The 22834-nt window shown below is 43.5% G+C and overlaps 1 protein-coding gene across 1 annotated transcript in view; it reads left to right on the plus strand.

Moving 5' to 3' along the window:
• The window catches only part of gpc3 (glypican 3), a 110783-nt gene that overhangs the window by 7420 nt on the left and 80529 nt on the right, over positions 1-22834 (plus strand). The window contains exon 2 of the mRNA XM_085788461.1: positions 4117-4278. Within this exon, the coding sequence (XP_085644587.1) occupies positions 4117-4278 (162 nt within the window). The remainder of the gene's footprint in view (positions 1-4116; positions 4279-22834) is intronic.

Consider the following 22834-nt stretch of genomic DNA (forward strand, 5'->3'; position numbering starts at 1 on the left):
CAAAAGCTGAAGTTTTTCCCTCCTCCAGCGCGAAGTGAAAGCAGAGAAACATCACAACAACAACAGCGCCGATATGAAAACACATCACACATCTGTAGGAGTAGTAGCACTCGTATCCGTGCTGCTGTGGGTGGGTGAAGTGTCTGAGGGTTGAAATGGAGGCAGCGGTGTCAGGTCGCTCCAGCGAGCCGTCATGTTAGAGCAGAGCCCACCACTTACCCCGGGACATGAGTGTGAAAGTGTGAGTGGAGGACGCGGTCCGTCCCTGACAGCAGCATCTGACCTGCTTCATGCGAGCAGCAGCACATTCACACTAAGTGGAGGAGTAATACTCGTTTCGCTGGAGGCTGAGGTGACAGCTGCCACTTATACTTCAACAGAAACTCCTAAACCAAGACTTTCTCTTTCTTTCACTCCTTTTTTTTCTCCGCTTTCTTCCTCTCGTTGTTTTGGCTGCGAGCTGAAACGACCACATCTTCATGCTGCTTGATGTTTCGTTAGTGGGAGGATAAAGAAAGGTCTGGGGGACGAGGACCTCTCAGTAATTAGCTGTAGGGGCGTTTGTTTATCACGAACAACAAAGAACAGACGCCGGCGCTGCAGAAATGACACCGGACACGACTAATGGGTGGATCAGTTTGACCTGTGCCACCGGCTCTTTTTGTCTAATTAAGTGCTGATTTGTGTTTTGTTTATGCAGTTTTTCTCTCTCTCTAATGAAGGGCTCCTGTGCTTCAGTGTGTACACTTAAAAAAACTCTCTCCCATTCATGCTTCCAGCTCCCAAATTATTGCTTCATCAAACGGTTTTAAGTGGAGCAGTGAGCAAAGCACTAAAAATACAGAGAGCAATTGTAATCCCCAGTAGCTAATGATATTAATATTCCTTAGGTTGGTTGTAAATTGCGTTATCTTCATTTCATTTATTGTCTCTACAAAGTGACACCGGCTTATTTTGCCCCGGAGAGGAAGCCATGGAGTCCCACACGCTTCCCACTCCACTCTGGGAGCTGATGTTTAATTTATGCTCATAATGAACATCTTTTAACATATTCTATATCTTAATACAACTTGTTTTTCCCCCATGGTCTCCATCATTAAACTTGCATAGTGATAGCTTTCTAATTGGTTCAGGGAAAACTTGAGAGATACACAGTGTATCTGTGGCTGGAGTCCCCGAGCTTGTTAAAGATGTGAGGAGAGGGACTCCTGCTGTCGTCTGTGTGGACACAGGAACGGTCTGAGGAGCAGGCTGCAGTTTACTATGCAGAAAACTTTTCCCAATCATGAGCAGTGTTGGGCACGTCCATTTTCAAAAGTAATTAGTTTTAGTTGCTAGTTACTTTCCCCAAGAAGTTAGTAACTGAATTACTACATTATAAAAGTAGCTAATTACCAGAAAAGTAATTATTGTATTACTTTTTTTTATAAAATGCACAAATATGTCTAATTACTTGGACTGTCACTGATGGTGAGAGAAGCAGCCAAAGGCTTGAGTTCAGTGTGATGTTAAGGAGACGTTCAGAGACCTTGACACTCATGAGAATGGCAGCTGCTCTGCATGTTGAATCGCCTGGCTCGCCGTTTCAGCCTATTGATTGAAAGTACATATCAGTTAAAGGCGTCAACCTTGAGCTGAGATTGTATGTTGGGGGGGAAATTTACATCTAAATTGCTCCAGGCTCGCACTGTGTCTCTCTTCATTTAGTGGCCATCAGGACACAAAAAATCGACTAATTAACTAATAAGAGCCTGATGGAAAGGTGCTTCACCGCCTGGTTTCTATTAAACTCAAGGTAGGCGAAGTGAAACAAGCTCAGAGGGAAAAACTGTGCACGTATGACAAGGGATGAAAAAACGAAAGAAAGAAAGCAGAGGGAGGAGAAAGAGCTGAGCCTAAAGCAAAGAGGAGAAGCAGGAAGCTTATTCCCAAGCGATGTGTCAATCAGAGAGAAGGCTTTATTTAGACGCTGTGATTTTATTATTTGTGAGACTCTACGGGGAATCATTTCCCTGCCGAATCCCTCACTTATTCCTTACCGCCGTGGAACTTGTGTAATGAAACGCATTTATCATCTGCAAAACGACAAAAGTGCAGATGAAACTGTCTGTTTTGCCGGAGATAATTGCCAAATCCCCGTCTCCCTCCCTCGCCGGGGTCGGGCTCACCTCACATGTGCCGCTATTGACAGCTTAATAATTTTGCCCCCGCAGACTGAAATTAAGTTGATCTTATCTGTCAGGAGTCCTTTGTCGGTATTGATTTAAGATATTAAGGCTGTCAGTATGCATACGGGAGGTTAGTGTGACAGTTTTATTGCCTGTTTCACTCATTAGACGGTGCACCTTAAACCCTGGTGGGAGTCCGGAGTCAGACGAAGCTGTTCTGGCTTTGACTCCCCCACTAGCTATTAATTATCAGCACTGTCACTCTGATGCGTCTCCTGTTAGTTTAACTTCTCTCCAAGCTGCTGTTGTCGCTGCTGCCGTCTGAGCTCTGTTGAATCTGAAGATCTCAGAGAGACAAAGCCTCCAACCAGCAGAGATTTTTCATATCAACATAAACCCTCAGTGTCCCTCAGAAAAGCCTTTCCTCTGTCTGTTGAAACGCTTGTTATCAAGACTTTTCAGATATGCTTTTGAATGAATATGTATGCATGTATGTATCCCATATAGTATATTTACATTCACGCTTGCCCAACCCTCAGCTTCTGTCTCCTCATCCTCGGAGCAGCTGAAGCTGGCGGTTCCCCCGACGTTTGTTTACCACGCCATCAATCAGGCCCTTGTCACTAAGGCCTCTCAGGCAGCAGATCCTGCAGAAAACTCCTTGACACAGCTCGGCACGTTACCACGCCATCTCCACTGAAGCTTCAATAGTCACATGGGACAGAGCGGGAGGAGGAGGGAGGGGGGCACAGAGAGGGCTTTTCACAGGAACTCCTCTTTGTATTTAAACATCAGATGTTTGTGCCCTATTTGTGTGTGTGTGTGTGTGTGTGCGCTTCATTTTAAAGCAGTGTTTGGAGTGAGGTTGGATCTGCAGCTTCTCTTTGTGTGGATGTTTCTGTTTGTAAAGAAGTCTATGTTGTAGCTTTGGTAAAAGCGCGAGTGAGTAAAAAAAACCTAAATTCCTTTTCACAACTTTTAGAATAGAGTTAGCTCTCCTCACTGTGCAGCTTTGACATGGTCATAGTGGAGGCATGCCTGCATATTAAAACAACAAAGAATAGCTCTTTATAGAAGATGTCCTTCAGTCCACTATCATACAAAATTGCAGTTCACTCACTGTGGCTGTAGCAGCAGCTGAGACTCGGCCGTTATCCTTGATCAGACCAATTTCTAACCACATAGTGGTCTTTATCTCCCTCCTCGCTGGGAATTTTTTATTTTTATTTTTCAAATTAAATGAATTTCTTCAGGGTGTTTGTTCTTTGATCCGGTTGTGTACGGCTACAATGAAACGTCCTTGTCACTTTCCTTTTTTTTTTATTTTTATTTTTTTATTTTTTGTGTACACTGGCTTACATCTGCACTTTTCAAAAGAGTTCTGAGAATCCAATTATTTGTCACCTTTAGTGTGTGTGGCCAGGTGTGGAGATGTTGTTTCATCACCTCCAATCTTACTGGTGGCTGTTTTTTTTTGTGTCATGCATTTGTGAGAGGCATGCTGAAACCTAGGTTTGTTTGTTTGTTTGCCTGCCTACTCCCGGCTTTTCACATTTGTGCGTAAAAAATGCTTTTTTTTGATCCTGGGTGTGAAAAGTGTTGCCTGGAGTTATGTGAAAGTTTCTGTTGACCAAACCCGATCTCTGTGGAGAACACGGCCGTGCGAATGTGCATGGAAATGACACATTTTTAAGGAAGCAATTTATTTTTGACTTCAACCCTGCTAAATAACACAGCCTCTACATAATAATCCTACGCTCATTAAGGCTGAAAAATCTGCTGGAGATAGTGTTTCCTGTGTTTAGCATGCAGGGGATGCTGCTGAATCTGTGTGTGTTTGTGTGAGAGAGAAGGAAGGAAGGAAATCAAAACAAGAAAAGCTTTTTTTCCCCAACTCCCCCACCCCACTCTTGCTCACTACTCCTATCTCTGTTGATTTCCCTGCCAGGTTCGGATCTGCAGGTTTGCCAAACCAAAGGACCGACCTGCTGTTCCAAGAAGATGGAGGAGCGCTATCAGGTAGCCGCTCGCAGCAACATGGAGTCGGGTCTGCAGGTTGTCAGCGCTCAACTCAAACGCCTCATCATCCAGAACGCCGCCATATTCCAAGGTAAGCCGTGAGTACAGTTTGTCCGAACCCGCCTCAACCAGACAATCTAAAGGAGCCGACGTCTTAATTCTTTATTTGAAACCGATTATTGACGCCCTCGAATCAGTTTTTACATTCCTGGCGACACCTTCCTGTTCACATCAGCCTCTCACTCCTCCAGGCAGTGAGTCACATGTGGAGAAAGCAGTAACATAATGCACGCAGACAGGGATGAGGCGTTGAGCTGCTGTTCTACTAAACGTTAGACTGGCACAGACGCGTGGCTTAAGTGACTTTAGATGTAGTGCGGTGGTTGTTGGTGCCAGACATGTTGCTCCAGAAAGTGACAGCCTCCTGAGATTTATTTGGCGCACTGCAGTCAGTGATAACTGTTCACAGAGTGAAACTGGTCGTGGAAGATGAGAGAGAGTCTGGCAGGTCAGAGGAGACTCACCTTTGAGACTGATTCCAGCTAACAGACGTAGTCAAAATAACAGGAGCAGCAGCAGCAGCATGCCAAAGGTGCACAAACTGTCGCACCCCGCAGACGCCGCGGTTCAGCTCCTGTCAGCTGAGAAGAAGAACATGAAGGTAGAGGAGGCAGGTGATCGCTGAAGGTGACTGACTGAACAGTCAAGTGACAACTGGGCCCGTGGTGGTGAAAGCAGATAAGTCAGCAACAATACATGACACTATTGAATCAACAACTGCTTGTTACTTTAAGGAACGGAGGCTCCTCTGGGGGCAAAATACAACTGCAGCTGCTGCAGAAGTTCAGAAAAGAAGAGTGTATTTCCTCTCGTGAGCTCATCATTATTTAAGGTCCAACCGTTTCTTTGACTTTTTATTATTATTCTCTAAAATCTTTTAAAACTTAAAAGGTTTTCAAGTGTTGATAAAAATCACGTTGCTAAGCTAAGCTAACTAGCTTACCATGCAGACATGATAGTGGTAGTTTTTCATCTAAATTTGTGAAAGATACCTTTATTTTCCAAAATGTTGAATTATACTGAAACGTAAGTCTCACCAGATAAATCACCACAGCAGCGCAGTTTTGAATCCCAGCCCTCTCTAGTCTGCACATCATCCCCTCTCTCACTGCCAAATGAAAGACAAAAACTGCCTGAAAAATATTACTACTAAAATTAAACTAAAATGTTTAATTACTCCTGTTTGTTTTCACAACAAGGACTATGACAGAAATAGCTTTTGGCTCTGATACAACACAGAGCTGCTAATCAAAGTACAGCACCAGTTTAATAAAAAAAACAAAACAATACATAACGTAAAATACATCAGTTGAATGAATGATAAAAAGTCCAGGATAATGAATAATCAATATCAGAGCGACTTTGATCTTCTATCTCCTTTTGCACCGGTAGACGACCCCATGCGACCCACCTCCCCACCTCCCCACCCAGAGGAAAGTCTCATGATGGCCATGATTAAAAGCATCCTTTCTTCTAGCAGACTCTCAAACATTGACTTTGAAGAGGATAGTATGCTTTGAATTTTGGGGAATTAGTCTTCCTTGTGGGCTGCTGAAATTGTGGAACTTTTTTTTTTGGGGGGGGGTTTCACCTTTAATGGACAGGAGAGTTGAGAGAGAGAGACAGGAAATGGGAGGCAGAGAGGGGGGAGATTACACGCAGGACAGGGCCGCTCGACGCGGGATTCGAACAAATCAAAACACACATGTTCACTTCTCTCAGGCCTTGTCTTTTCTTGTTTGTTTGGAAAAAAATCTCTGTGAACACGACATCGTTTCAAGAAATGTCTGCATACACACGGATCCACTGAAAACGCTGTAGTACATACTCTGGGCCTGCGTGGAGCGTGTGTGGCGCTGTAACGCTGCCACACTTTAACACCAAAAACAGAGAAGACGACAGAAAGTTCCCCGCTGTATTCCAGCTCCAAACATTATAAGTGGATTAAATGTTGACAGTGCAAACATGAGGATCCAACAGTAGTCAGCCGTTGTTGTTACGTCCAGAGACTCCTGGCTCAGGTTAAAGGTGAAAGCAGTGGGGGGTATGACATCATCCTTAAAATGATTTGTTTTAGGTGTCTACATGAAAAAGCTGGGGCAGCATTTTCAGATTTTCCCACTCTGGTTTCCAAAAGATACCGTTTTTACCCCCCAGCAACGTAACCTAACTTTTGCTAGATGTTCCTTGTGTTACTGAGTTTTTCTATCCTTTGCTTGTTCTTACCATTTCTCTTTGTTTGAACTTGATCCTTTATCATTTCTACTGTGCTACAGCTAAACTAACTCACTTAGTGAGTCTTTATTTAGTTGAGAGCTGGTGTCAAACTCTCAGACAACAAAGGAGAACACAACTTTTCTTGTAGTGGAGCCGTATTAGCTACAGTTGTTGTGAACTATCCCTTTCACGTTTAATGTGGGCTGTGTGTTATCACGGTTCACAGGCCGTTTCAGTGCAGCGCAGGCAGCGACTCTGTTTACTGGCCGTGTGGACTCACTGGACCAACTTTTTTTGAGAGCACGAACACTCACGGGTTGTGAAACGCAGCACCATCCTGACATGCTAATTAAAACTTGAGGTTTAAAGGGGACCGTGGGGTTTGACTTGCTTGTTACACACTAACTATGTTAGAGCCGGCTGCTGCGGTTCGACTGTGCTTTCCTAGAAGGGTTCAGTACTAATTGCTTTAGCATAGGACTTGGGAGAACTCCCCAAACAGCCCCCGGACTCAAAGCCTTTTAACATCCTGGTCTTATCTCCCTCCCTCTACTTCATTTCATCCTCTCTCTCTCTCTTCTCCTCTGTTCTCCTCTATCTCTCTCGCTCTGACCCTGTCATCCTCTCTCTCCCATCTCTGTCTCGCTCAGTCTCCTCGACTTTTCTTTCTCCTTCTATCTTTCTATCTGTCTGTCTCTCCCTCTCGTGATCGGGCTATACTGTTGGGAATTGAGAGCATGCCTTGTTTGCAATCTTCTTTGCTGCTCTCTGTCTCTTTTCTTCAGCGCTCACTACTGCCAGAGATCAAAGGGCCTCCCCCTTTCCACCCCTCTATCTCCCATCTCTGAGTGCTCCCTCTATCCTTCCAGCTCCACCTGCCCCGCTCTGCTTTCCAAAGCCTCAGACTACACCAGAGGTTTTTCGCCCTTTTGAAGTCGGCTTCTCCAAACAATAGAAAAAGTAATCGCTCTGTCTATCTCTGTCTTTTAAGCAGTTAGATGACAGGCAGCTTTAACGTAGGCTTCTTCAAAATCAATACCAGGAAATAGGTAAGGCATTAGGAATTTCTAATGATGTGTTGCTCTCATATGCCATTTGACAATCTAATGAGCCTTGGCTGATCTCTTTATAGTATACCAGGGAAACACTAGGTAATGGATAAACTGCAGCATCCACTCTGATGTGTGACACACTCTTGGATTTCATTTTGATTCACATTAGTGAGATGATAACACCATCTTCCCCCGCGTGCTGTGATTGCCTCGCGCTCAATGGCCTGATGTTGCCAATTTAGTTCAAAATGAGAATCTGTAAACCTGCGAAAGACGCTCATCTTTGAATCTATTTTTTTAAATGAGAAGATGATCCGCGGCATGCTTTGAGTTTAATTTAGTAAATATCTTACAGAGTCCAATATTTATAAAGTGTGAATTAGTATGTGGTGCTGCACGTTGCCTAATACATGATGTATTGTGAGCTTCTTCCAGAATTCGGCAAATCATTTGACAATCATACATCACTTATTGCATATTCAAAGCCTGATTGCATGGTTTTACTAATTGCATAACAGCAAAAGCAATGACATTACTCATTGCATTACTTATTCCCTTCATAAGATATCCTCCAGACCTATGCTTTGTCACAAAACAAACAACCCTGCAGGTCTGTGGAGCAGAAGAACAGCTTATTATCAATACATTTGAATGATCAGCCACATTTTATGGCTTTGTTTTTTGTATAACTAAAGGTAAAGTGACCGGACATAGTTTAGTCTTTGTAGTCTCATATTACCTTACAATCCTGTAGGACTGAAGTTCATATACTACTTTTTCTGTAGCACAACAGCAGGACCAGCCTTGTGATTGTGACTGTCTGTGACTGACTCGCTGACTGACTGAGTGATAGAGGAGAGCAGTCTCAGTTCTTTTAGGGAAGCGTTCAAAGCCTGCACCGTTACTAACTTTAAAGTGTAGAGACCTACAACACGTCTAAGACTTATTGGACAAACCCTGGCTATGTAGAAGAGAGCCGGCAGCGATGGTCTCTCTGTTTGTTTTCACTGTTACTCAGACGAACACTGTGCTGTGTGATATTCTGCTGCTTCTGTTGTTATCTTTAAGTAAATACGGCCAAAATCACATTTCAGCAATTGTCTTTGTCTTTAGTGGCTGTTCTAAACTCATTTTGGTAGTGGAGAGCAGCAGCTTAGATGGTTCAGTTGTCAACATGTAGTCTTCATCGACAAGTATCACTATAAAAAATGTTTCCATTAGAAACATGAAAAAATGTGAACTGAGAACAGCTTTATTGAGAATTCAGCTGTTTTAAAATACTGTGTGAGCGCACAGAGCAGGAGAGAAGCAAACAGATCAGCTGATGCGAGGCTGAATGTAAGTATGACGTGATGATGTAACAGTGGTGTGTTACCGTTTCCAGCCACATAGGCTTACACGGTCAAGACATATATATGAGGCTCTGACCTAGTTGTAAACAGAAGGAAAAACATATACTGCCTGTCTTATTATTATAAGTGCTTTTTTTCAGCTGGAGGAGGTTTCTGCATTTTCCACTACCTCTAGAGCCTGGTTTATGCTTCTGCGGACCCCTACGCGGACCCCTACGCGGACCCTACGCTGTAGCCAGATCCTCCAAAAAATTCTGACTCTGCGCGGACAGAGCTTCGTCTGTTCTGAGGTTGTGAGCTTATCAAAATTATATTTGTGCTTATTGAAATTTTAAGATCCCAAATAACACACCCAATTGAATAATCAAAATCATGTATAAACAAAGACAATAGGAACAAAAACCTACAACCTACCTGCTTATAGGGACATGATAACAATTATTGCACAACAAAGGAAATTGGACAGAAAGATAAAATAAAATAAAACAAAATAAGATAGAACAAAATAGAATCAGAAGAATCAGATTAATAAATCAGAATGGATTCAAAATGTATATGGGGCTCCTTATTGTAATTACATACCCATGGCAGGGCTCCATTTTTTTTTATCAACTGTTTATCTTTGTAAATAAAAGTTTGTAGTACATTATTCTTTTGATACGTCTGTGCAGGCAGGGGGGGCTTCAAGGAAAAAAGGTTGGGAACCGCTGCTCTAAGTGATAGGGAGGCGGCTGTGGTGCTTGGTGCGTGAACAAAGGATAAACAGAGTATGTAGACAGGACTTGGCCATCAGGGGCCTGGGAGTGTACATCCATGAAATGAGCCAGATTGCTGTCTTTACTAAACCTCAGCCAAGTGCTGCCAGCGCCTAAACATCCCCATGCTGTTGTTACTATGGACACATTGTTCTACAGTACAAGATCAGATAATGAAAACACATTGTCAGTGAGACACATACAATACAGTCAGTCTCTCCCCCATTATGTCAATAAAAATGTGGCGTTAGATCAAATCTTCTAAAACAAGGTTGCAAATTAGCCATAAGTGTAATTTACATGAGAAGCAGTTGCAAATTGCCTTTATGTATTTTGTTTTGCCCAGTGATGGTAAAAACTTACTACACCGAGGTGAAACTGAAAGAAACTGAGCGTTTCTGCTTCATAAAGGATGAAATCGACCATCAGAAGCGCCGGAGTAACAAACTGTCTTCACCGAGTTTCCATCTAGAAAACTAATGAGGAAAAAGGCCACAAAGACAGTTGGGAAATCAGTGTGCGTACTGTACTGTATGTGTGAATGTCCAACCTGATCTCACAGAAATGCGTGAAATGACCACGAACACCTAGTACCAGATTCCGTGCTCCTTTCACGTAATGTGTTAAATTACGTGAAAGAAGCACGGAAACAGTCTCCACTGAAAGCCAATGAGTCCAAATTCCGTGAGATGGCCACGCAAACCGTGTCGTGGTGGATGCACGCATTTTCAGCTTCAAAGACAACACCCCCAGTGCGTCAACAGCCTGACGAACGGTCACTGTCCCTCCTCGTCACATGCTTAGGTGCCCGTTTTTTTTTTTTTTTTTTTTTTTACTTTTCCTTAAAGTTTTATTGAACCTGATGCTGCTGTGTCTGACGTAGTTTACAGCAAGGACGTCCTTTCGGTTATCTATTTATTTATTTATTTAGTGATCATGGTGTTTGATGCAGAATAATCAATCAATAAATAAATAAATTAGGTCGGAAGCTACGTCAGACCGGGGGGGGGGGGGGGGGGGGGGGGATTCTACAGGTGAAGACCACTTCCGCGTTCAAAAAGCTGCTCTGTTTAATCAATATTCTGAAGAAAGATCTGATTATTAGCCATAACGCTGTAACCATCCAAGGAAGACTGTGTAACAATATTATGTGCTTCTGCTGAGTCCAAAAGCCCTGTGTAATATCAACTTTATTTTAAGAAAACACGTTTTGTTTCCAATGTCATATCACGGAGAAGCACTACATTACCCATAATCCTCATATTTATCAGCGACGTGTCTGATTGGTTGAGCTTGCTGTTACCAGCAAATGAAAAAATAAAACAAATTGAGCTTATATTATTTTCTTAGTAACTAAAAGGTCTTAACATCTTTTTTGTTTTCAACATTGAATAAAAAAACGGTGCTATATTGTTAAAATTCAACAATAAAGTGCATACAAGTTGGCTTGACTTCTTTCTTTTTTTCTTTTTTTTCATAATTTTCACCAGCATCTTTCTGGTCCACATCACATCACATTTAATGTAATTTAATTCAATGAGTGACATTTTATTTTTTATCTGAAAAACATTATTATGAATTCAAGGGTCAGAGGTAACTGATTAGTGTTAAATTTAACCTTTTTGACCCTGTTTCCTTGAATAAATCACTAAGACTTTGATGCGGGAAGCTGAGATTTTGATTTGATTTTGTTCAGAGCACTAGGGACAAAGTTTCTGTAGAATTTCAGACCTGTCGGACATCCAGAAGGGTCACAGCTGACCGTCCAGGCTCGTTTCTCGGCCTTCAAAGCCTAGATTTAGAAGCCTTTTGTCTAATAACGTTATACATCCTTGGGGTTATAAGGCTGAAAGTTTCATGTATTTGTCCGGGGGCCTAAGGCCACCCACCATGTGCAATTTCAAACCCGTGCGACCTTCACAAGTGTCAAAGGTCACTGATTTGTGACCTTTTTGACCCCGTTTCCTTGAATAAAACACCAAGACTTTGATGCGGGAAGCTGAGATTTTGATAGGTTGTCCAGAATGTCTAGTAGATTGTGTGTGCAAAGATTCAGAGCTCTGTGACATTCAGAAGGGTCACAAATAGCCAAAAAGCAATGCTGCTTTCTCTGACCTCTTATTAAAGGAGAAATGTTGCAATTCTTTAATAGCTTCCAGATGCTTTGGCCTATCAGGCTGAATTTTTAGCTAAAGGAGCTGGTGTACGATCAGGAAGTAGAGGAGCTGTGCATAAAGCCAATTGGTAAGTGTCAAAGGTCACAGGGGTCAAACATCAAAGTGAATCCAGCCATTCCTGCTTTTTCTCAACAAAACATACACGCTTTAAGTTATCATCATGAAATATTAATAGGTTGTATATCAGAGAGTCCTCTATCAGAATATTTTGGTCCCGTTGCTCTAGGGGCCCCGGGGGGCCACTTGGCTTTCCCATGCTCCCACAGAGTTGGGCCTCGGGGTGATGGATAAGGGCCTCACCATGAGTCCACAGACCAAGTTTCAAGTGATTTGGTCGGTTTCTATGGAAACAGCGGCCTCAAGGATACAGAGGAATGCGGCTGTTTGAAGCCCCGCCTCTCGAAAAGTAATGGCTCAATCAGGACCGAACACACATCTACGCGTTCGTCTTGGGCCCCCGAACCATATATTACGAAATCAGAACTGTACGACTTTTGGAAATGTGTTTTGTCTGTTTCGGCTTTTCTGACTCAGTGTCTGTCAGACTTATAGCGTGAGAGACCCTCTTAGTCAGAAAAGCCAAAATAGACAAAACACATTTCCAAAAGTCGTACAGTTCTGATTTCGTAATATATGGTTCGGGGGCCCAAGACGAACGCGTAGATGTGTGTTCGGTCCTGATTGAGCCATTACTTTTCGAGAGGCGGGGCTTCAAACAGCCGCATTCCTCTGTATCCTTGAGGCCGCCGTTTCCATAGAAACCGACCAAATCACTTGAAACTTGGCCTGTGGACTCATGGTGAGGCCCTTAACCATCACCCCGAGGCCCAACTCTGTGGGAGCATGGGAAAGCCAAGTGGCCCCCCGGGGCCCCTAGAGCAACGGGACCAAAATATTCTGATAGAGGACTCTCTGATATAGAACATATTTATATTTCATGATGATAACTTAAAGCGTGTATGTTTTGTTGAGAAAAAGCAGGAATGGCTGGATTCACTTTGATGTTTGACCCCTGTGACCTTTGACACCTACCAATTGGCTTTATGCACAGCTCCCCTACTTCCTGATCGTACACCAGCTCCTTTAGCTAAAAATTCAGCCTGATAGGCCAAAGCACCTGGAAGCTATTAAAGAATTGCAACATTTCTCCTTTAATAAGAGGTCAGAGAAAGCAGCATTGCTCTTTGGCTATTTGTGACCCTTCTGAATGTCACAGAGCTCTGAATCTTTTGCACACACAATCTACTAGACATTCTGGACCACATTTTAAAATCTCAGCTTCCCGCATCAAAGTCTTGGTGTTTTATTCAAGGAAACGGGGTCAAAAAGGTCACAAATCAGTGACCTTTGACACTTGTGAAGGTTGCACGGGTTTGAAATTGCACATGGTGGGTGGCCTTAGGCCCCCGGACAAATACATGAAACTTTCAGCCTTATAACCCCAAGGATGTATAACGTTATTAGACAAAAGGCTTCTAAATCTAGGCTTTGAAGGCCGAGAAACGAGCCTGGACGGTCAGCTGTGACCCTTCTGGAGGTCCGACCGGTCTGAAATTCTACAGAAACTTTGTCCCTAGTGCTCTGAACAAAATCAAATCAAAATCTCAGCTTCCCGCATCAAAGTCTTAGTGATTTATTCAAGGAAACAGGGTCAAAAAGGTTAAATTTAACACTAATCAGTTACATCTGACCCTTGAATTCATAATAATGTTTTTCAGATAAAAAATAAAATGTCACTCATTGAATTAAATTACATTAAATGTGATGTGATGTGGACCAGAAAGATGCTGGTGAAAATTATGAAAAAAAAGAAAAAAAGAAAGAAGTCAAGCCAACTTGTATGCACTTTATTGTTGAATTTTAACAATATAGCACCGTTTTTTTTATTCAATGTTGAAAACAAAAAAGATGTTAAGACCTTTTATTTACTAAGAAAATAATATAAGCTCAATTTGTTTTATTTTTTCATTTGCTGGTAACAGCAAGCTCAACCAATCAGACACGTCACTGATAAATATGAGGATTATGGGTAATGTAGTGCTTCTCCGTGATATGACATTGGAAACAAAACGTGTTTTCTTAAAATAAAGTTGATATTACACAGGGCTTTTGGACTCAGCAGAAGCACATAATATTGTTACACAGTCTTCCTTGGATGGTTACAGCGTTATGGCTAATAATCAGATCTTTCTTCAGAATATTGATTAAACAGAGCAGCTTTTTGAACGCGGAAGTGGTCTTCACCTGTAGAATCCACCCCCCCCACCCCCCCCGGTCTGACGTAGCTTCCGACCTAATTTATTTATTTATTGATTGATTATTCTGCATCAAACACCATGATCACTAAATAAATAAATAAATAGATAACCGAAAGGACGTCCTTGCTGTAAACTACGTCAGACACAGCAGCATCAGGTTCAATAAAGCTTTAAGGAAAAGTAAAAAAAAAAAAAAAAAAAACGGGCACCTAAGCATGTGACGAGGAGGGACAGTGACCGTTCGTCAGGCTGTTGACGCACTGGGGGTGTTGTCTTTGAAGCTGAAAATGCGTGCATCCACCACGACACGGTTTGCGTGGCCATCTCACGGAATTTGGACTCATTGGCTTTCAGTGGAGACTGTTTCCGTGCTTCTTTCACGTAATTTAACACATTGCGTGAAAGGAGCACGGAATCTGGTACTAGGTGTTCGTGGTCATTTCACGCATTTCTGTGAGATCAGGTTGGAATGTCTGTGCTGAACTCACTCAGCACTGCTTCAGGCCTGTGACACTAACCAGTGTCCTAACGCTGTGACTCAGCTGACTGAGGCACAAATTTATGTCTGTGATGTGATTATACTTCACATCTCATGTCATCCCCTCTCTCTCCCTGTATAACTGCCCGACCAAGCAGAAACTCATCCAAAACCATCTTCTGGGCGTTTTGGGTGATTGGCAGCTCTAATTGTTGTTATTTCCCCAGCGATGTGTCCTTCAGAGCCGCGCTGCCGCTGTTGTGATGCTCAGCCTGAGCCGGAGCAGATTATAAATTAGATTATCCTCCTTTGTTAATGAGACAAGCTTTTATTTAAGTTTTTTGAAAATTATTTGTTTGGTGCTATCATTGTGTTGGAGCTGAAAGCCGCTGTGGTCGAGAGGCAGCGCCGGCGGGATCTGGGGGTACTTGTTGTGCGGCGCTTGTGTAAAATGACACATCAGAAAATGAGCCCCTCTCGACTGCAGTGCTGGTGGAGAGAACAAGACCACACTGCCGCCTGCTCGGTTTCATCACAGCTCCTCTGCAGCCCGAGGAGCGCTCTTCACCCAGAGGGGAGTCACACTCAAGTCCAAAGAGCAAACCCAATTAATAAACATGAGAGGACAGGATCGGCCCGATTGCTTATAAAGTCAAATATGTGGGGAGGAACGTTAGGACGTGTGTGTGTGTGTGTGTGTGTGTGTGTGTGCAGATATCAGAGAGTCTGTGTGATATCTGCTGAAAAAAAGTGGGGCAGCCAGCCTGGTGCTCCTGGAATGACTCAATGAGTCCATAGAAGTCTGGCACAGTGGGGTGTTCAAAAACAGGTCTGACTTGGACTACTTTCAGGCAGCATGAGGGCGATCTGTATGTGGCTTCACTCGTTGCTGCAAAGCAGGGGAGCTTTCTCTGCTTTACTCTGAGCTCACAGGGCGACGCTCTGCAAATGATCGGGAGTTTGGAAGTAGCTTGAAAGGATGCTCATATCTTTTTATCAAAACATAAAGACACTGGGCTACCTGCGGTTGCGCTGCTCATGCTCAACAAACTTGCTGAATAACTGTGAGGACATAACACACACACACACACACACACACACACACACACACACACACACACACACACACACACACACACATATATACACACGTGCCATAATTTAAAAAGTTCACTCAACAAAAGTCTGAATAAATCTTCTTTTGTGTCCTTGAGTTCCTCATACCTCATTCCTAGCGGGCCAACAAATTAGCATCTCATTAGCAGTCTCAAAAAATTCAATCGACTTCCTCCGCTTCTTCTGGATGGGTTTTAATTACTCTAAGTGTATAAGGAATTAGAATGGCAGACCCCCTGTGGCCCTGGTGGAGGTGGTTGTTGACCTTGAGAGGCGTTAGCCCTCATTTGTCTCCGATAGTGCTGAATGGACATTTGCCGTGGCAGTAACCCAAACGAGATGTGGCAGGAGGTGGATGATGCAGAATCTGGCAGCTGGAGCTGCCTCCCATCCAGCAGCCAATAATCAAAATCAGACCTCGCTGCCCTCTGCATCCGTTCCCTGTCTCCTGCTCGTTAGGCGTCCGCTCGATCCTAAATGCTCCAGGCGTCTGGCCTGAGCAGGCCTCTCCTCTGTCCCTCCTCCCATCATCTGCTTTCCAATAATCATCCCCTGCCTTGCTCTCAATGGAGTCATTTTGTCTTCTGGAGAAGTTTCCCTGTGTAATCCAATAAGAGGAAGGACTGGTGGGATGTATGCCTGCTGCGAGATGTCTGAAGTTGTTTACTTGCTGCCCCAGGCTAATCTAATAACTTAATGATGGGGAGAGGTAGTTTTGCTACATCCAATGGGCTCCTCCGAGCATCGTTTACCAGACGTGATGGGGTAGAGCAGCCGTTACCACATCTTCTTATATCAGCTCATAATTTGGTTTTAACTTAATTGCTGTGTTTTATCATTATGCGTCACTTATTAGTTTGCTTGTAATGACATTTTGAGGACTGTCTGAGAGCTCTGCTGGGCTGGCAAACTGTTGTATAGATTGATACTTAATAAAGCTCTGTAATTCTGTCTGTTTGGGCTCTGTGCTGTCTCCTGCTGCACAAAGGAAAATGTCAGAGTGTTTCTTTGCTGCAAGCAGCCTGAGAGAACATCTTCCTGTTTGTGAGCCCGAGGAGGAAACACCAGCTGCAGCTACAGACACACACAAGCACAAAACATCCAGGTACAGCAAATGCACCAGTGGAGCCGCCCCTTCTTATTATTTTCTCCTCATTATCCAGTCTGTTGTTTGTGGAGATGGTCTAATAAACGACAGTCACTCACCAGAGGTAAATACAAAATGTTTTGGGTGCAATTTGCCACCGAGGTAAGATGATATGGTCTGCATGTGAATCTAATATGTGTTTTCCCTCGGTGTGTCACATTCCCCCCCCACGCATGTCAGACAGGAGCCTGTAGTTTCAGGCAGAAACTCGAATCCTGCTGAATGATAAATCCCGACACTTTCTTTGGACTGCATCATAAGAAGGTGTGAACAGATTAATGTGAACGTGTTTTTAAATGTTTTACTGTAAAAACAAAAACAAATTGCCATGAATGATGGTAAAAATATATTTGTGGCGTCATAGAAGAGCATATTGTAGTGTTTCTAAGATGGATATTTGGCAGCAGATGATGTTTTCAGCCATTATCAGTTGAGAGATATTAAAGCAGAGTTTTCAGGATCAGAATCAATATGTTCTCAGCTCTTAAAAAAAGTGAGCATGATTGAAAACAGCTCTCAGTTCACTTCTCCTGCTCTCAGTTGAGTCTTTACACTCACATCAACACCTGGGATGCTCCCCTTGATGCTGTTTGTCATTTGTGAAGTTCCAGCAAATCTGAAACCAGTGCACAATTTCCTATAATGAAAAATAAGACAGTTGATACAGGCTGTTGTGTAACTGTTGTTCTGTGGCGGCTGCTGTGCCTCCTCTGTGACTGATGAGGTAACATCACTGTAAGGCAGCTCACAGCCTTTACCTTTATCTACTAATTTATCTTTTGGTTATAAATCTGAAGCCTCTGTTCATGACTTCTCAGCTGGTTCTGTTTACAGCTCAACAATAAGCAAAAACAATTATAGCGCAGTGATTTAGACCTATATTGCACTTGGAGGAAACGTCAGAGCGACGTAGCAGAGCGATTAACGTCTTTAATTTGTTCATGTTGTTTTTTTTTCATTTTTCATGTTGTTCATAGATGAGAGTGGCTGACACAGTTCAGTTCAGTCAAAAACTCACAACCCTGGTTAACTGGTCAAAAGTGGGTTTACGGTTGTGCTGGTCTTTCTACTGTAAGCACAGCTCAGTGTTGTTGGCTCGGACTGAGAGTTAGATGGAAAAAAACGAATTGTTTGTGCGACTTTGCAGAGCTGTGTTCAATAACAAGGTAGCCACAAAACCAAAAACAGACAATAGCCTTGGCAAAAAATCAGCGTGCGGATGCAACGACACAGTTTGAGTCTCTGGAACATAGCGATGTCCTGCTAGCAACATTAGCACCGTGGGGACCTTCATTTTCGTCCTTGTGCAGAGGTGAACTGGCCTGGGTTTAAACCAGAGTGAAGTGGGGGAGGGATCTCTGTGGTTGTCCCCATAGCCTCACACACCAGAGAGAGAGAGACAGAGAGAGAGAGAGAGAGAGAGGCTGTTGAAAAGGCTGAACATGAAATCACCCCATCCTGGGAATCATTTCACTTCCCATTCACTCCGATGAGGCTTTGTTGTCATTTGTTACATGCTTTCACTTCTCATTGTCAGGCTTTCCAAACTGCCTCGTCTTATCTCGGTGGGCTTTCTGTAGGTTGCCAGGCACTCCTGTCTCCACGGGAGGCCTCAGCATCCTGCTCCCAACAGGGCTGGCATCCTGTTTAAAGTGCTGCTGTTGTCTCGCGTGCTTCACAGTAACACCCCCCCCCCCCTTTTTAATCGTACCTCTGTCTTTTGATTTGACCACACTCGCACCCCAAAAAAAAAGGCGACGGCTGTCTCTCTGCTGATAATGTGTCAGCCAGTCAGCACCCTATGGGGTGGATATTTGCATATTATTTCAACTGTGGTTCTGGAAATCTTCAATAGCAGAATTATCACCCCGGAAAGAAAAGAGCCAAACTCTTTCAGACTTACACTCTGGGCTGTTCGTCTTCGGCATTTCTGCCATTATACTTTAACAAAGGCTGATTTCGCCACTGAGATTAAGAGTCAGTGTATTGTGTTTATATTCATTCTAGGAAGACCTGTGGAGAGGGGGATTGGTTAGCTCTGCTTTTGGAGCTTGTTTTAGAAACGAAGGGGAACAAAGATAAATAAGCAAACTGTCTTAGAAAGTTGTGAATGGCTTTTGCTGTCCTTGAATGTTTCCTCCTGAATACCAATGTCTCATTTGGATCCTTTGATGAATTTGAAATGAAGTTTTTTTTACTGGCAGTTGCATCTCCAAATCTCTTCACCTCCCTCATGTCTTCTTCAGATTTAAGACAGGAGTCGGTGCTTTACTCCTCCCAGACTAGAGACAGCACAGATCCGACTCATTAGGTTCATTTATTCTCATTCAGCCTTTGCAGTTTTGTTTCAGCTCTAAACGCCACCTCAGCAGAGTTTCATCTGCATGGAGAACACATGATTTCTGTTCATGTACAATTCCTGCACCACCCGCCGTGTCGTGCTCCTCGCGATATGACAAAAGTTGTCACGAGTGGTTTTTCTAGGGACGAGCGCGTGGCTCTCTCCGCGTTTGAGCCACATTTTAATGATGTGCCCTGTTGCACGCCTCTCGAGCTGAATTTCATCACAGAGGAAAAACAAACAGTGTGGAGTGAGGATCAAAGTGTCATTTGAAATGCTATCATCAAACAGAGCCGAGGGGACTGACAGCTCCTCCCAGCTCCAGCTGAGTGAAGGAGCCTTTGTTTCTCTCAACGTCTGAGGACGAGTGCATCGGCCGGGACGGAGGAGAGGAGAGGAGAGGAGAGGAGACAAAGAGAGCAAGGAGAAAGGAGAGGAAAGGAGAGCAGAGGAGAGGGTGAAGAGTGAAAGCAGCATATTGACACGAACACATCTCATACTGAGCTAATGAGCTCCTTTAAATGAATCACCCGGCGTCTTCATACATCACGAGGCTTTTTTTTTTTCCAACTTAATGGATGATAACAAATCTGCTTTTCAGAAATGCCCACAGTTCTATTTAATCAAAGGCGGTTCTCTCAGGCAAATCAATGCAAATGTTAAATCACATTTGAACAGCCACATCTATTAACGAGACGTGTTGGAGAAAGTGCACATTTGTCTTGATATTAACCCAAATGGAAGCAATTCGTAGATGTCACTTTGTTTATATTCATCCTCACTGCAGGGCAGGCAGACTCGGAATAAGTGATTTTTTTTTTTTTTTTTGCTTTTACAGCTGATGTGCTGCGGCTGCTAAACTTCCCTCCCCCTTCCTTCCACCCCCTTTTTAAATACTCCTCTGTCACTCTCCACCTCTGAAGTTATTTGAGTTCAGCTCTGTGGGGGCAACCTGAGCAAGACCTGAGCATGTTTGCTTGTCAATCTTTTCTCTTTGTGCACAAAGTCTGGCAGGTCGTGGCATGGGACACCTGCTCCCGAACCAACTTTCAGTTTGTCGTTGTTTTTGAAAAGCTTCTTCTTCTCTTGAAACGTACACACACAGATATACTCTGTATTCAGTTCACACGCAGGTCTAAGCTCTTTGAACTTGATTCAGGTTGCAGTTTCATAATATCAGCGCAGAGTTTCCCCCCGAACAGAAAGATTACATGACTGTCACAGCGCTCAGAAGCGACCCAGTTATTTTTGCTCATCTTCTATATTTTCATCGTTTTCCCTTCACCTTGCGACCCCACCAGCTTGCCCTATTCCTCCTACTCCAACCATGCACTTATAGTTCAAAGAGATGCATTTTTCATTTGCCTATGAAATATTGAAACGCTTACGCAACATGTGCTTAGCCATGCAGACATAACAAGGATGTCAGGGCAGGGTGGAGCAGGGCAGAGGGGCTGATCTTACATCTTTGTTATCTCATGGCTTATTCAGAGCTGTATAAATATGTAACAACAATTAACCCAACTTAACTTCCTGTGACGGAGGGAGACCGTCCTCACCTGAAGAACACCTAGAACGTTTGAAGGTCTTAAAGTGATGTTTACACTCCCATAGTGGTGACCTCTGTCTGTCATCAGAGTTTTCATCTTCTCTCAGCTTCTCTCATGGTGGATGTAGTGTGACGTTGTTATGTAATCACAGTCTTTTTTTTTTGAGGCCGTGGATCTCGTAACAGTCACTTCTTGCTTCCTTTGATCTTGTCAGGTCTCATAGTCTGAGTCGCCTGAACTGGCCCTAACCACAGAGGATGAGGTGAAACTAGATTTTGCAGTTTCAGAAATTAGAAAACGTTCCTGAAAATCACATTAACATTTACAATAATGCAAATGACCTATAAGACTAAGTCCACTCTGATGCAAGCACCTCAGTGAGACTCTGCTTTTAGTGCTTTACCAAAGCACAGGAAACATTCTGACATAAAGATTCACTCAATGCAAAGTTAAAGGTCAGCTAAGACATAAAAATCCAACCTGAGGAAGACATGTCAGAACAAAATATATTTGAAATCCATTGTTCATGGAAGCTGTGGCAGGTTTTTAATTCACAAATTAACTAAAATCACATAGTTTTCTTCTAACTTCCAATAGTGCTGTGGTAGATGCTTGCTAATCCAAAGAGGGACATACAGTGTTGGACTACAGAGGCTACAGAGCAGGAGGTAGTCTGGGTTCAGGACTTCAGCTCCCTCTCATTAAGTCATAAAAGGTTTTACATTTAAATATCAGGGCTTCGTGGATATTTTGTTTTTTTTCCCTCTCCTCTTCTTGGTTGTACAGTGTAAAACAGAATTTGTTGTGCTAATAATCACTATGAACACATTTATGGAGATTTCTGCAAACATCTGCAAACATATTGGAGCTTTTTACAGAAAGGGAAAAGAGAAGCTTTTTGATGTAACAGCAGATATTTTTGGAAATACAGTACATTAAGACACAACTGCACAACACCGGGAAACAAGATAAAAATTTAGACAATGCATTATTCAAATTTGCCATGTCTTTAAAGCTGTACAGAAAAGAAAAATGAATTTGATTCCACTCTGGGTCATAAAATTAGTGTAATAGCTCATCTATCAGACGATGTAGCCCAAACTTTGTGCGAAATTCTACTTTCGACTAAATCCGGGATGAAAGTGGGGTAGGTTTTTTTGCCATTGAATAACGCAGGCGCACAAATTATGCATCACGCTGCTCACGATTCATCAGCCAATGATATCGGATCCGTCATCCGTCAATCAAACGTCTGAGACAACACACAAACACCGAGCTTGTCTCGCCCCAAACATTGAATATCCCGCCCACTCGATATTCGACCAATCAAATTTGTTTTCCTTACTCGTGCGGCAGCTTGTGGAAGCTCGTAGAAGGAGGCGCGACAAACAGGACAAACGGCCATTTCTGAACACCTTTAAGGTTTCTTATGTCGTGCTACTTTGTGTGCGTTATTGCAGAGTTTGACCTAACAAGGTGTGTTCACAGCGGAGACGGTGCAGTAATGGTCATATTGTCACTTTAATGACACCACCATCACCACTCAGGCTGCAGCCAAGAAAGCACTCGTCCTTATTGAAGCGATTGACCCTAGGAATTATTGATGAAGTAGGACACCGTGTTTGCCCAGCAGGAGTGTGTGAAGGGGGCAGCGTAGCCCAAGGGTGAGTCAGGACTGAATATCTTAACGAAGGAGAAGGAGAGGGAGAGGAAGCTGCTGCTGCACGCTTCTCTGCCTGCGTGGCGTGACTGATGTGAGGAGAAATGTTTGGGTGGTGAAGAGTCTGCTCCGAGTCCCGGCGGAGTCTCATCAGTGGAGCGCCGCCTCTCCCTCTCCCTACCCCAACCCCCTCTCCAACCTACCCCCTATATCCCTACATCTCCAAACCATCCTGGCTGGATGAGAGGCTAAGTGGTGTGAAGCAGGGAGCTCTCCGACAAGCTCCATTACTCCTCCTCAGCCAATTCCCCCGGCCCGCCTGTCAGTGCCGAGGTGATGGGTGGGTGTAGGGGAGTGGTGGGTCGATCAAAGGAGGTAGAAATGAGTAGAGTCCCGTTCATTTACCGGCTCCCCAGCTACATGTACGTGTTTTAGTAACTCCGTAACGACGGCCGTTAAAGTAGTTAATTCGGCCTCGTTAGGT

This window comes from Trachurus japonicus, chromosome 10 (assembly GCF_045865225.1).
Source record: "Trachurus japonicus isolate A0001 chromosome 10, Traja_1.0".
Taxonomy (NCBI): Eukaryota; Metazoa; Chordata; class Actinopteri; order Carangiformes; family Carangidae; genus Trachurus; species Trachurus japonicus.